Below are 16,337 nucleotides of genomic sequence, written 5' to 3'. Positions count from 1 at the left end.
CATTAATGGCACTCAGACATGTAAGGTTGTTCCTAGGGACAAAATTGAGATCCACAATATATGTGTTCCCTTTTCTAGTTCCTTCAAGAACAACCCTTCCTTTTTGTCATTAATGATGTTGCATGAATCAGAAGTAAAACTTACAGAGTTTCCTTTATCACAAAATTGTGATATGCTCAGCAGATTATGCATCAAACCCTTGACCAATAGTACATTTTCAATTGAATGGGAACTTGACCTTCCTACTTTTCCTTTTGCAATGACTTATTCTTTCTTGTTGACTCCAAAGGTCACAGTTCCTCCAGAATAGGCCTCAAGTGAGAGGCATTTTGATTTGTCTCCTGTCATATGCTTTGAACAACCGCTGTCGAGGTACCACGTGTTGTTCCCCCTCACTAGAACCTGGAAAAGAACTTATTGATTAGTTTCAGAAACCCAGGTTTCCTTGGGTTCCTTGGATGTTGAAGCAATGTCAGATTTCCTAACCCAAACTTGCTTAACATTCTTACTAACAGATTGTTCCGTTTTATAACAAGTATTTACTAAGTGACCTGTTTTCCCATAGAAGGAACACACTTTATAGCTTGGTAAATCAACATATTTCTTTTTACCTTTATTCTTAGATCGAATGTATCCTAGTCCTTTAGTTCTTTTGGTTTGAGCATTCTCAATCCACTTAGGTATGCCAAGATGACTAGTGCTTCTCTCTTTTCTGATAGCAAGTTCCTTTTCCAAATTTGCCTTTTCAATTCTTAACTCATCAAGATTGTGTTTTAATTTTTCAAAATCTTCATTACATTTAGGCAATGATTCAGAAGAGGAACTTGACGATTTAAGTCAGCACTAGCAAGCTTATATTGACTCAGTTCTACATTAACAATAATATTTTCATACTTGAGTTTTTCATTTATTTCTTTTAGATGAAGATTCTTGTCAAAAAGATCAAAGAATCTGCCTTGAATATCAGTGTGCTGGTTCTCAATCCAGGCGTTGTGTTCCTTGTAGACTTTGAGATCCTTTTCACACTCATTAAGCTTTTTAATATCAATTCTCCAGTCATCTTCCATTTCTAAAATAAAATCAATACGTACTTCTTTAGGAAGAGTTCTAAGGTGATTGGGATCGACAAATACATCTTTAGCTAGTTCTTCATTGTAAGCCTTTTCATCACGTTTGGCCATTAGACAGAGATTGGATGTTTCTTCTTCAGGTTGTTCCTCCTCATCTTCACTCTCAGAATCTCCCCAAGCAGCTATCATAGCCTTCCTAATGTCTGTCTTGTTGAAAGGAGTTTTGTTGCTCTTGTTTTGTTCCTTAGCCTTCCCTTTTCCTTTCTCAGTTTCCCACAGAGGGAATTCTCAAATGAAATGATCTAGAGATCCACATTTGTGACATCTGGAGTCAGCTTTTGAGGTAGAGGACTTTTTGGTGAATATACTTGTTTTATTGTTTCGATTGAACATTATCTTGAACCTTATCACCAACATGGCAGCCTCTTCTTCATCTACTTCAAAATCTTCTGGATTACTAGCTTTGAGAGCCAAGCCTTTTCCTTTGTTTCCTTCATTGTTGCTTGTTCCTAAGTGCAACTTATGAGTCATGAGGGAACCAGCAAGTTGCTCAATGTTGAACTTTGTGAAGTCCTTAGTTTCTTGTAAGGCAGTCACCTTGGCTCTCCATCTTTCATTTTAAGGGAGACTTCTTAGAAATTTCCTGATCTGCTCATCAATAGGACTTTGCTTTCCAAGAGAAACAAGCTCATTAATAATGTTAGTAAACCTGGTTAACATTTCCTGGATTGTTTCTTTTGGTTGCATTTCAAAACGTTCATGTTTAGACCTAAGCAGATCAATTTTAGAGTGTCTCACCTCGTTAGTTCCTTCATATGTTACTTGAAGTAAATCCCAAATTTCTTTAGCATTTTTACAGCCCATAACACAATTGTGTTCATGAGGTCCAAGACCACAGTGAAGTAATTTAACAGCAAGTGCATTAATTTCCATTTTTTCAAAATCTTCCTTATCAAATTCAGACATGGGTTTAGGTACTACCTCATTTTCACCAGTAGTTTTGGTGATTTCAAAATCACCAACTTCAATAACTATCTAAACTTGGTAGTTGTCAGCTTTGATAAAAATCTCCATCATGTTCTGCCAATAGGTGTAGAACTTCCCATTGAACATAGGAGGACGCTGCGTAGAGTAACCTTCTTCCAGTTTCTCGTGATTGTTCATATTGCTTCCAGGAACTTAACTCATCAGGGTTTCCTGATTTCTTTGAGGAACTAGCTTTGATACAAATTGTTAACTCGAATGAACAATACAAGAGGGGGGCGAATTGTATTGTAGAAGAACTAGGGTAATTTTTGCGGAATTAATCAAGGAACTCAAACAAAAACTAAAAGTGCAAATAGAGATTTTACATGGAAAACTTGTTGGCCCTAATCAAGAAGAAAAACCCCGACCACAAGGGATTTTAAACTCAACTCTTAATAATAATAGGGCAAACAACCTATTACAAATTAAGACTCTATACTCAAGTTCCTCAACAAACTTAAGCACCCTTCAACTAATCCCTCAATCAGTTGATCACTCTAACTCTCTCTTTCTCCTTGCTTCACTCAAAGAAATAAACACTCTTTAGAGTTTCCCTAAACTCTAACCCAATACAACTCAAGATTAAACTCTAAATGCTAAGTACTAAGGACTTAAGTGGATTATGACTCTTTTTTGTAAGCAAAAAGATTGTAATGCTCAAGTGTATTTTTTTCAACAGAGAAACCAAGTCTTTTTATAGAGGAAGAAGGAAGTTAAAAACTGTCGTTTGCCTTAATCTCCACTCAGCCACAACTTCCATAAAATTTGGAAGTGTAGATAGTGGGAACTTGGGCAGCAAGCTAAATGAATTATCAGGGAGTGGTTTTACTGACTTCCTGATTTTTCTCAACCTCTTTGACAAAGTAAAAACACGTCCTCTTTGACAAAGTAAAAACACTTTTAAAAGATATTTTCCCAAAACAGATTTTCCAAAAAGATAGCTTTGAATAAAACTTAAAAAATCTTGTTTAAAAAGATATTTTAACTAAATGATAAATTTCGAAAATAAACAAGTTAAAATATAGCAAATAAAATCTTTATCATATAAAATTAAATCCACTTAAATCCTAATTTATCATTGTACTTAGTATAAATACAAGAAGCCTAAAATTAATCATAAAATATACTCCTTGAAACTCTGAGAAGCTTCGACTCTGAACCTTTAGTTCCTCACTCAAGGAACTTGACATCTGATTGGCTTCTTTATCCTTCCATAGCAGACTTAGACTTTGAACTATGCTCCATTCTTACTCTAGAATCTCGTAGCATACACCTGTCAATAATCAAAGCTAAAACAGAAGTTAAACTAGTTATGGTTTGCTTAGGTTCCATGAGTCATCATCAAAACTTAGGGTTAACATACAATTTCTATTGTTCTTAGCTTTATTTTTAATCCTATTCAAGTAATTCAAATTCTCAAACAAGATTCGAAGGTTCTACCTTTTTTACTATGGTCTGAAGGTATAATCTTGAGGGTGAATTCATTTTCTCATCTCTTTAATTAATTTACTTTTTTTCAATTTGTTTTTATTAGGCCCTATTCACTTCACCTTAAAAATATAATATTAAGTAAAAATAATTTTAGTTCAGTAAAAATATGTTTAGTTCAGTAAAATTATTTTTAATTCAATAAAAATAATTCTAGTTCAGTAAAAATAAGTTCAATTCAGTAAAATTCAGTTAAAGAAGAATTATAATAGAAAATCAGTAAAAATAATTTGAGTTCAGCAAAAATAATTTCAGTTCAGTAAAATTAATTTAAGTTCAGTAAAAATAATTTAAATTCAGGAAATATTATTTTGTTTCACTAAAAATAATTTCTATTCAACAAAAATAATGTGAAGTGAATGAGGCCTTATTCTTTGAAGTTAGTATCAATTTATTCATGATGTAGCAAATTATAGGAGCGAGGTTAATGTGAGTAATTATTTTATTTAATTACTTATTATATTATTTTAATATTTCTGTTATCATGATGGGATATAATTGTGCAAATTAATATTATGAAGTTGCTTCCAATATTGTTGTCATACTATTTTATTTATTTTAATCACCCTTTTGCATGTTTAATTAGGAATATGTAATTAAAAATGACGACTAATAAGATAATTTGGACATTCAGTTTAGGTTCCTTTTTTATCTTGTTGTTTAATCAAGTGATCACTAATATTTTAAAATTATATGTGCATTGATATTCAACTAATTCAGCCTAATTAAGTCTGGAGCAAATTGAATCTTTGTTTGTGTGCCTTTAAGATCGCATGAAACATCTTTCGCTATAAGAATGGAGTAGAGGCCAATACGGGCGAATGTGACTCCATGACTCACTTTGTAACTACCATCAGCCCCGGCCCAATCCTTCTTTTGTAGTTCTGAACCATATAGAGTTAGAAATTTCATAAATTATGAATGGGGTGTAACCTTCACAGGTCAATTGTTTTGCCTGTCGTTGTCCATTAATTATGTATGCATTAAATGATCAGTGAACGGTTTACAAGTTCCTTAAAAACTTTTTAGCGGCTCCTTGCTTTATCTGTCCCATATCGTATAATGTCAAATCCCGCTTCATATGATTGTCAAGCATATTCACACGTGATTAAATAGGGGCTCTTTAAAAAATCCAATCATCCTATTATTATATTTGGGCCAACTTTTTCATCATCCAAGTCTAAAATTCTTATAAGCCTAAAATTTACCCTAACCTACTCTACACTATAAATACTCCATCAATCCCCAAAATTTCCTACACAAAAAAGTCAATTAGTCATGGTAATTATTTCTTTTCCTTATTTCTCTTTTCTTATTCTCTTTCCTTTTTCCTTTTCTTTTCTTTCTTTTCTTATGTTTTTTTCTTTCTTTTGCTTGTTCTTTCACATGGGATTTCATCACCATGAGTTCCAAATTGCTACTACTCCCATCAATGCCTACTACTGGCTACCGCTGCTGCTCGACGACCTCACCGCCGATTGCCGCTAGGCGGCTGACCACTATGGCGTGACACCCTCCTTCTCTCTCTCCTCTTTGTTTTCTTGATTTGTTATTTAGTTTGATCTTTGTTTTTATTGTTCAAAATTGGTTTAACTAGTATCAAAATCGTGTTTTAATGATTAAAAAGTGTAATTTCATATTATTTAGTTGGATTTTAATTTTCAGATTTTATAATTCATTAAGTTAAGGTTTTAAAGTTTATAAAGTTATGATTTTTAGGTTTATTACACAAATTGATTTGGAGGTTATGAATACCCATTAATTTTGATCATTAACCAAGTATAAAGATATGATTTTGATGAGTTTTTAAGGAGTTCTTAACAAAGTATTATTGCTGGAATTTTATTTAAAGTAGTAGAATTGTGATTTTAATAAAAGAGTTTAATTACCCATTGAAAGAGAGACTAATTAAATGTTTTTAAATAATTTTCAGATTTATTTTAAGTTGTTTAAAGTGAGTTTAAGTTGCTGGAAATTGTGTATATAAGGGTAATTAATATAGTATTATTATCCCTTTATGTAGGAGACTTGGTTTGAGAATTTTTGTAGTGTACTCGGCTATTTAAAGAGGTTATTTGATGTATGTACGCGTACTTGGTATTTATTTGGTGATGTAGGAACATGATAGGACTTGAATAATTGATTCCAAATAGTATCATGATAAATTTTGATTGGAATTTGTTATTTGGTTGATGTTGGTGATTGATTTATGAAGCATGAATTGTTAATTGTGATGGATTATTTGTAACACCCCAATAATTCTCTCTTAAAAACCTGTGAGAAACCTGTATATAACCTGAACAATTTCAAGAGAATTACTGGTGTGCTACCGCCACGTATTAATACGTTAAGGCTATCTCAGAAATTAGCAGCAGAAAACCAAAACAGTTATAAATAAACCTCAAAACAAAGGAATTAAATCAAAATAAGTATTACAAGTTGGAACCTTTAAGGCCCTTATTTAAAACCAAATAAAAGTAGTAAGTGATTAAATTTAGTGTTCAAATAAATTCAAACCCAAAAGAATTAATGTCAAATAAAATAGAATTAAAATAAATTCAAACTTGCAAAAGAAATAAAATGCAAACAACCAACTCTCTACTCAAGATCCCACAACCCTGATGAATGCTGCATGTGTAAGAACATGTGGTTATTCTGCTCCCCAATATTACAAGTGTAAAAATTGGATCGTCACAGGGTCATTGAAAGGCGAAGGCCACGACCAAAGAAAGACACACACAAAAGCACGCAGTCAGCAAAGCTGAGTACATACAAGCTGCGAAATAAATTAAGAAAATACCTAACATGCTACTAATAATCAAGCACACGCATCATTAAATACAGACTCAATTCATGATTCGATTATCAAATTTATTAAGACCTCACTAATTAATATTAACTGACTTATTTATTTATTTCATTAGATTTAGCAATAGACAAGGTTGTCCAACCCATGTCCCATTTGGAACATCAATAAAGAAAAACCCCATGCCTCCTTTCGGAAACATCAATAAACATCCAAAGACCACGGGCGCGACTCCGTGACCGTAGTTAGTATGAGATATCACCTAACTCCTAGTTTTAGAAAAATAATATTTGAAATAGGAGACTCGTAGATCAGACGGCCTCGATAAAAGTACACGGATAATACCCCATGTACCCCAACCCCTAATTGTCATTACTCCAGATGTGTACCATTCCAGAGTTTTATTGCTCATCCATCTTGCACTTTATGTGATTTACAGGTTTAGACTTGGTGATGACTCATATACATATCAATACAAACATCCCAAAAGCAATTCAATCAAACATGGCAAATTCTCAATTTAGATTCTTGATTTATTAGTGACAAACAACATTTATTAATTATTCCATTACTACCTCGGTGTATAAACACCTTGAGTGCATAAGGCACCCCGAAACCTTAACCTCGTCTTACAAGACTTGAATTTCTCCTTTACTCATCCTGTTTACATAATCATGAGCAAGTAATGATTTGATCTTTACACCGATCACATACGTTTACCTTTAAGCGCACCTTGCATAAGTAAAGCACAAATAATACTTGCATTATAAACTAGTGCACATCATTTGAAATTCACAATGTATAACCAGACAATTTAACCCAATCAATCCTATACATGATACTAAGTTCTCGATCCGTCCTTAAACATGCACCTACAAGCAAGGTTTCGTAACTTGTACGTACCTTGTGTAAACAATCCGGTTGGCCACTTTAAATCTAGAAGTCGCCTTCTACAAAGCCCTCTCCTAAACCAAACAATTAGAAATAAATCAATACCAAAGCAATTAAAATTACAGCAATACTAAACTACTTTAAAACCTCTTAAATCATCAAAATAAAGCCTTTATATTGTCCCCAAAGATCAAAGTTAGTAATATAACATCCCAACTTTAAGTTTATACGTTAGAATTATAAAAATATAGTGTTTTATATCAAATTAAAGCAACTTTAAAGTGGGTAAATAAATCTGGAAATTTGTTTTAAGTATATAAAATAACCCCATAATCATAATTACTTGAAATAGTCATTATATAGCAAGTTAGTGTGTTAAAAAACCCAAGAATATATAAATTCAATGCAATTAGAGGCTTCAAAATAAAAGGTATGAAATCTGAATATTATTTTTAAAGTTAGAATATAAAATTCAAAGCTTTTTCAATCACAAAATACTCACAATAAATATTTTATAGGTTTAGAAGCATAAAAACATGAAATTAACACTACTTGTTCATAAAAATTGAAACTTTAATAAATCTGAAAATTTATTTATGATTAAGATAATTATACTTTAATGTTATTTAAACATAGTATGATTAGATGACTTGATTAACACGTTATCAAGCCCTAAAACATGAAAAATCAATACTTTAAACCCTAAATTCATACATATACCAAATCTGAAATTTTATTTAATACTTTAAACCCATAAATTTATAATCTTTTGTAATTTATACATACTATTAAAGCCTATTAACAATAATTTTGTAATTGAAATCAAATAAAAATTGAATCTTTAATCAAAATAACAAGAAATAAAGAAAAGAGAAATAAGAGGAAGGAGAAGAGAGGAGAGAGGAGAGGCGAACTACAGTGGTCGGCTGTGCTGGGCGGCGCGGCGGTCAGGCGGGCGCAGCGGCAGGGGCGGCGGCAGCAGTAGCTTTGGGTTTATTTATTTTTTTCTCTTGTGGTGTTGTACGTGAGAGCAGGGGAAAGGAGGAGAAGAATGAAAGCTGTTCTTTTTTTTTTTTTTTTTTTTTACGTGAGAAGGAGGAGAAGGGTAAGGGTTTTTGAGGGTTTTATTTGGGCTTTTGGGTTTCCTAATTAGATTTGGAGTAATATTTGGGTTTTGGGCTATAATGTTAAAATTGTTTGTAAATTAGTAAAAACATGTTAGTTTACTTAAATCTTTTCATAAAAAATAATTTATTTAATGAAACTGACATAAATATATTTGTAAGAATAATATATAAATAAATTATAATTAAGTTAAAAATATGGGAGATTACATTATTGAGTGGAAATAATTATCTTGGCATGCTATATATGAACCACATTTTTATTATTGGCATGATAGACAACATGTTTAATTAAACTAAATGTTTAATTTGGGTTGGAATATTAAAAAAGAATGTTATTATGGTTCATATAATTTTTATTGATGCTTTAAGCATGAGGAAAGAGCTATTCAAGTGTCTATGTACACGAGGAATAAATTATATATTAGTGCCTTAGTGCATTTAAGGTGTTTCTAACATCGGGAATAGGAATTTTGGCCCATTATGCGTTTAAAGTGTCTTTGACACCGAGGTAGATTTATAAAGGGTTCAACATTAAATATAATGTGGTCACTAATTATTCAAGAATTTAATTGGAATGTTTAATTGTTTGAATAATTATATAATGTTTGATTGTGTTATGGTTTGAGAGTCATCACCAAATTTAATAATATGTAAATAACCTAAAGTGAAAGAGATTACGCACCAAAACTCTTGGAACGTATATACCTTGAGTATGAACATATGGGGGGAGTTATGCGACTTTATATTTCACCATAACTTCTACTGGGAGTACAGGGTGCTGTATTTTCCTTTAATTTTATTATCCGCATGAATTCCGCCACTTATGAGTGGTTATTTTATACTAGCACGGTTAGCTCCCATGGTAGTACCCCTTTATTGGGGCAGGTTAGGGGAAAATCAGTACGATGCGTAATCAATGCTAAATGAATAAATTAGTTATTGATATGTAGAGTTATGTTGTATATTGTATGCTTGTAGACAGGTGCAACAAGGTAAGTTGTGTGTTTCTAGGTGATAGCATGTTAGTGTATTTAATTACGCTTATGTACTCAGCATTGCTGATTGTGTGTTTGTTTGTCCTTGTCTTTACCTTGGCCCTATGATGACCCTATTTTTTTATAGAGAGTAGTGGAAGCAAGTAAAGAGAATCTTTTCAGGTGATGAAGCATGTTCATGATGGGCATGAGTGAAGAGCGAATCATGCTAGTTTCCATAAGTTTATGATGTGTTTATTGATTTAATTATTTTATTGTATTATGTATGTGAGACTAACGTAAAGGGTTTGAGTTGGTTCGGTTTTGTTAAGGGCCTACAATGGTTCCAAGTTGTAAGTTGACTTTGTTTCACTTTGCTTTGACTTTACTTTCGTTTGGTTGACTTTTTAAGTTGAATGAGTTTTGAATGTTTTTAAAGATAGTCTTCTGTTGTGTGTCTTTGATAGTTGCCCTAGCCGTTTTCATGGTGGCGCTAATATCTTAGATTTTCCTATTTTGAGTTTTTAAAAGAGTAAAATAGGTATTTCAAAGGAAAGGAATTTCTGGGGGGTTACAGAAATTGACTTGGTTGAAAGGAGTTATGACGGGTATGAAGCATCATTACTAAAATTCGGCCATTTTGCAACCGTTTTTCTAAGACCGTCATGAAAACAGTAGCAATATATGAAATGTGAGACCGATTTTTACATGGTCACAGATTTGCGACCATTTTATAAAATACATGTGAAAAATAATTCAAAATTAAGTTAATTATGTTGCGACCGTTAGTAGCGGTCGCAAAATGCAACAATTGAGACCGTTTGAGAAGCGGTCGTAAATTACGACCGTTTGAGAAGCGATAGCAAATTACAAATGCTAATACCGGTCGTAAAAGTGTTTTTTTTTAATAAAAAAAGAGGTATCAAAGAGGTGCACCCTAACCCTAATTTGTCGAAAGTCGCTCTATTCTTTCTTTCCTTTCTCTCTCTTCTCACACCCTTCTCTCCTCTTCTCCTATCTCTCTTTCCTCTTCTCCTTTTCTCGATCTATTTCCTCTTCTCCTTCTTCTCTTTCCTCTTCTCCTCAATCTCTTTCTTCTTCTCCTCAATCTCTTTCCTCTTCTTCTTGATCTCTTTCCTCTTCTCCTTCTCCTTTTAAAAAGTCTGGTGTTGGCGAGTTCGAGTCCGGTGTTGGTGAGTTCTGTGATGGTGTAAACAATTTAACGGTTTTTAAGGTCGAATTCGACCATGAAAACACTATATCTAGACTTTTCATGGTCAAATTTGGCCTTATTAAACCAAATTTGAGGTAAAATTTGAAGTTTGAGGTATGTTTTCGTGTTTTTGGTTTATTTTTTGTTTTATTTTTGGTTTATTTTTGTTTCTTTTTGGGTTTGATTTTGTTTTTTTTTTGTTGATTTTTGGGCTTGATTTTCGGGTACTTTTGGGATAATTTTGTGGCTTAATTTTCATTCAGCTTTGGGTTTGATATTTGCAGTGAAATTGTTTAATTTTTGTTATTTTTGGATTTAATTTTCGTTAATTTTAGTTGGTTTAATTTTGTGTGATTTTCATGTTCGAAATTTTGTTAATTTGGTTTACGAGTGGCTTTGTGGTGGCTGATTAGGGTTTTCGTGGGAAAGGGATGTGAATCCGAGGTGGCCGGGTGAGTTTTATGGGGTGGGCTGGAGTTTTCGTGGTGGCTAGTGGTGTTTTCGAGGTGATTCAGGGTGGTTGGTGGTATTTTAGGGTGGGCAGTGGTCAGTGGTCAGGGGCGAAGCCAAGAGTTCAAACTCACGGGGGTCGAACTTATACAAATAAAATAGTACTTCATATTATATTTTGTATGTTTTTTCATTGTTACTTTATTATATATGCGCTAATACAATTACCTTTATTTGATCATATTTATTTTTGAAACCATTTATTTTAACTTATAATAATTAATACTACATCCATTTCTTATTACTTGTTCCAAAGGAATTTTTAATATCTCACAATAATACCCCTTTTGTTGTAAATAATAAGAAAATGAGGTAATATTAAAGTTACCAATGGTTAAATTTGTATAAAATGATGATAAGTAGTTCAAAAGTAAAATCAAGAAAAATGAATAAAATATTGGAATAAAATAGTGAATGGGCAAAATTAGTTAAATAAAAGATGTAGTAACTAAAGAAAATATATAAGAGTCAATCAAATAAAGATTAGAATGGACTATGGAGTACATACTAAAATACAAGTAGTAATCGGGGGGGGGGGGGGGGGGGGGAGTGCAACAACTAACAAAAAAAAAATACACGTAACAAGATGTGACCTTGGGTCTCCTAGTCATTGTAGACACTCATTTGTGTCTCCCCAAAACCAAACCCATTGATGAATACCTTTCATGTCATTTGATTATCGAACAAAGCAAAAGTGTGAAAATTCTAGTGATAAGGACGTTTTTATTAAAATATCTCTTCTTTCTGTTTTTGAAAATATTTTTTTTCTTACCCTATTTATAAAAAACGTGAATTCCAGTTTATTTTGGTCCATGATATGAGTCCAATAATAGTGTAGTTATATAGGACTTGAAAAAACCTTTCCAACGATATATTATAAGCCCAATTCCGATGAATAATGAGGAAGTTATGGCCAAAATACTAAACTGGTCCCAAACCGGATTTACCTACGACCCAATAATCATGTGAAGGGTCCAAAGGTTTAATCCTATTCCAAAACTAATTAGGATTTATTAGAAGCTTCTATGAGTTTCTAAAAGATCTTAATTATCCTTTTTAAAAAGATATATAAAATCAAAGGTTTGAAATTGAATAAAACTTTCCTTTTTTAAAATCCTAATTCTATTCGAATTTAAAGATGTTCAAAGACAGTCAGATATTATTTTTGTGCCTCATAATCTTTATCCAAATCATATGTGATTGGATAGATCTTGAAATTATCTTTCCAATGATATATTATAATGTTAATTCCGAGCTGTAACGAAAAAGATATGAATGGAATACGAAACTCTATCCAAACTGACACTCTTTCACTATTTCGGCCATATCTTTTTATCTACAAAAGATTTTAATCTTATTCTAATTGGGTTAAAAAGAATACTTCAAGAGCTTTCCAATGACATATTATATGACTTATTTGGACTTTTGAATCAAAAGATATAAAAACAAAATCCAAAAAAAATGTCTTAGCACCGCCTGACGACAAGTTCGTTCGCCTGGCGACGAGCTCTGTTGTTGGCGACAGGATGAATTTTATTCCGATGTGAATTATAACTCTTTTCTATCGGTTTTCAGACTATTTTCTTATAAATAGGGTCCCTAGACCTCCGTTTCCAATCATCAACTCTCATCATCAATCACCTAATTCTCTCTCTTCTCTCTTGAGCATTAGCTTTCTTTCTCTCTCTTTCTTTCTAAACCAACCCTTTTACAAACACCATACCGCACTCATTAGTTCTAGACACACCTAACTAAGTTCGAAGTAGCCTTCGCCCTAGACGTGAAAAGTTTGATATTTCTGAGGGTTTGGTCCCAAATCCCTATTTTAATTATTTAATTTAATTGTTTGATTATTATTTTTCCTTGAAGTTACTAACGTGTGTATTTTGTTATTAGAAAGAGATACGAGGCATCCAAGTAAGTAATTTAATTGTTTTATTGATATTATGATACATAAATCATGCTTAGATTATTTTATTGATTCCTAGTATCATGTTAGGATGTTTTATTACTTCCTAGTATCATGTTTAGAGTAATAATTAAGTTTCTAATATCAATTATGATTTCTATGATGCTTCCTATTTTCTTTCCTAATATCATGTTAGGGCTAAAGCTTAGATCTTTATTATTAGTGACATGCTAGGGTTTGTTATTAACCTTGTTAGTATCATGCCTAGGATCTTGCTATTAATATTATGCTTTAACATGATTGTTATTATAATTATTATGATGATTATTATGTTGCTTGATATAAATTTGTTTTTATTGCTTGATCACGCCTTTTATGCATGTTTAAAGGGAATTTGTACTTGTAATCACGCTTAATAAGATCATTAATAATCTTGTTTAGGATAATTTGATTATAATTCAAGTGATCGCCAATAATAGGTTTGTTTGTGCATTAAATATTCAACCAACATAGATAAACAGGTTTAGGGTAAACCTATCGATTGCATGTTAGTCAGAAAGCGCACATGAATACTAGTAGAATAAAGTATAGGCCTATTATTAGGGAAGGTTCAGTCTCTTTTAGGTTGGATTTGTACCTTCATCCCCAAACTTCCAGTCTTGGTTCCAGACCTATTGGAGTTGACGATCTCATGGATCGTTAAGGGGTGTAACCTTCACCCTGTGAACGGTCTACAAGTTCTTATAACTTGTTGGCGACTCTTTTACTCTAGCTTCCCTTCCTTTGGACGCCACCATGCTTAAGTGTATGATCATAGTGGGGCTCAAGTGTGGGATGGCTTGAAATATTCCCTACAGTCATGCAACCATCAAAATTACCAACTGAGCTATATTTTTATTTGTATTAATTTAAAAAACATTTACTATTTAACCTACTTTTAAAGGGGGCATATAGTGAAAGATAAAAGGGTTGTCTTTTGGGCCACGGGGGCCGGACCTCCACCAGCCCCTCCTGTGGCTACCCTCTGGCAGTGGTGGTGGGTTGTTGAAGCTTAAGGTTTTTATGATGATAGACTTAAACTCAAGAAAACTTAACTAAAGGTTTCTTTTAGTGTTTTTCTTAGCAACAAGTGAAGTAGACCTTGATGGTGGAAGAGTAGCCCTTTCTAAGAAGAACGCAAAGAAGAAGTTTTTAAAGAAGGTTGATCAAGATAAAAGAAGAGTTCCCTAACAGGAACTTAATTCTCTCACAAGAACTATTTAAGTTCCTTAACTGGAACGTTCCCTAACAGGAACTTGAAGACAACAGGAACTTGTCCTGGTCTGCGTGAAGCCTAAGTAATCCTCAAGTGCAGAATAAATCGGCGTAGCAACTCTTTTAGATTTTATCTTCTAGATCGATTGTTAAATATTTTAAGTAGGGTAGCACGAAATCTATTATAAGCGTGACAAGTTGCTTGGAAAATAATCTAAAAATTGGAAAAGATAAAAAGATAGATTTTAGGAAAAGATTTTCTATAAGTTTTATTTCTTAAAATCAGTTTGTTAAAAAGATATTATTCTTTTTAAATATATCTTTCTTTATCTTTTTTGAAAAGATTTTCTTCTAAACTAATTTACTTAAAACCGTGTATTTGAGATTAGGAAAATTAACATCTTTATCTTTTTGAAAACTCTACTAAGTATACAAGGTATACAAGTCATTCTTGTATAAATAGTAGATAATCTCGTTTTACTGGTTTTTTGTGAGTTTATGCGTGAAGAAATCTTAGATCTTAATTTGTAAGTTTTCCGAGCTTATCATCTTGTCATATTAGTTTCGGGTTTTGTGCATTGCTTGCCTAAAATTTTCTAGGTGACTTTATCTTGTGTATTGGTTGGGTTCTTGGGTGAGTGTGTACTTATATTTAGCATACAGAGAGTTGCTTTTAGGTGAGGCTGTGAGTAGTATTTTGGGAGTACGAGTGAATCTAAGTTTGGGACTTAGATTGGGTAGGATAGGGTCCTACTTGGAATTGGTAGCAAGTTCACTGTGGAACTTGTGAGTAAAGGTCTGTGTGTAATAGGTTGTAATTTGGTATTTCCCTATTATAGTGGAATAACTTGGTTTGGAAATCCCTTAGGAAGGGTCGAGGTTTTATTTCCAATTGGTCCCTGTAAGGTTTCCTCGTAAAATCTCTGTGCATGTTCAAGTTCCTTTACAGTTTAATTAATTTCCGCAAAAAGTAGGATTAGGAACTTATCTACAATTTACCCCCCCCCTCTTGTAGTGTTCGTCTCTACTAACATGGGTAAAGGTGGTTAGGCTGGGAAGTGGTGGTGGGTAAAGGTGGTTAGGGTAGGTTGGTGAGGCTGGATGTGAAGTACAGGGGTGGGTGTGATTTTTCTTTTTCATTTTAAAATTTTAGCAACGGCTTATGACCGTCGCTAATTCTAATTTTGTGACTGCTGATTAATACGGTCGCAATTATATTTACGATCATTTTCTAAACGGTCGTTGAAAATAATAAAAACGGCCACAAAAAAATCTACGACCCTCAATCGGTCGTAATAATATTTTTTTGCGACCAAGTGAATAAGGACCACCAGGTTGCGACCGGTCGCAATTATTTTCAGCGACCGTTTTTGCTATTTTCAGCAACCCTGAGAGACGGTCGGAATTTGGCCGAATTTTAGTAGTGCATATGGATTTGCATGAGAAAGGTATTTAATCGTAAGGGATGGAGGAGGAAGAATTTTCTGGATGACTATACGAAATATTCACTTTTGGTTCATGTAGACGACTTCGCCTTACTTATGTGATTAAGGCTTTGAGTAATTCATTGATTGTTGATGTTACTGATTGAACAAGTGTATTATTCAAATAGAGGGTTCGAAATTATTAGAAAGCTAATTATTAAGTGAGGTCAAGTGATCAGAATGCATAGTTGAAGGACGCTTTCGATCAGTAATATTAATGCATAATTATTTTAGATTTTAACACCTGACAAAAGCGTGAAAATGATTTTTAACACCTCCATAAAAATAATTTATTTAAACACCACATAAAAAATTAAAAGTTTGAAGTTACCACCAAAATCTTAGATATGTTAACGAAACTGTTACTGGAGCGCCACTACCACAAAAAGTGGAATAAGCAACACACAATACACAACTTTCAAGTAACATGGGCGATCTCTAGAACAATACAGAACGCCTATGTAAGATAAGCGTTTTGTATCTTGAAACTTATAGAACGCCTGTCAAAGTTAATAGCTCTATATGATATACCAAATTTTACAAAATACAATATAGAATGCCCCAATTTGTTAACCGATCTATATC

General features: G+C 32.9%; 1 protein-coding gene across 1 annotated transcript; it reads right to left on the bottom strand.

Annotated features, from left to right (window-relative positions):
• Positions 1-264: 264 nt before the first annotated feature.
• LOC110722970 lies at positions 265-2,003 on the bottom strand. Its single transcript, XM_021902243.1, has 4 exons — positions 1,780-2,003; positions 1,439-1,680; positions 798-1,330; positions 265-402 (listed from the first exon to the last, which is right to left on the bottom strand). The coding sequence occupies exons 1-4, from the start codon at positions 2,001-2,003 to the stop codon at positions 265-267; spliced, it is 1,137 nt and encodes a 378-aa protein (XP_021757935.1).
• Between the last annotated feature and the right edge of the window lie 14,334 nt (positions 2,004-16,337).

Source organism: Chenopodium quinoa, unplaced genomic scaffold (assembly GCF_001683475.1).
Source record: "Chenopodium quinoa cultivar QQ74 unplaced genomic scaffold, ASM168347v1, whole genome shotgun sequence".
NCBI classification, from domain to species: domain Eukaryota; kingdom Viridiplantae; phylum Streptophyta; class Magnoliopsida; order Caryophyllales; family Amaranthaceae; genus Chenopodium; species Chenopodium quinoa.
This window is presented reverse-complemented; position numbering and strand designations above follow the sequence as displayed.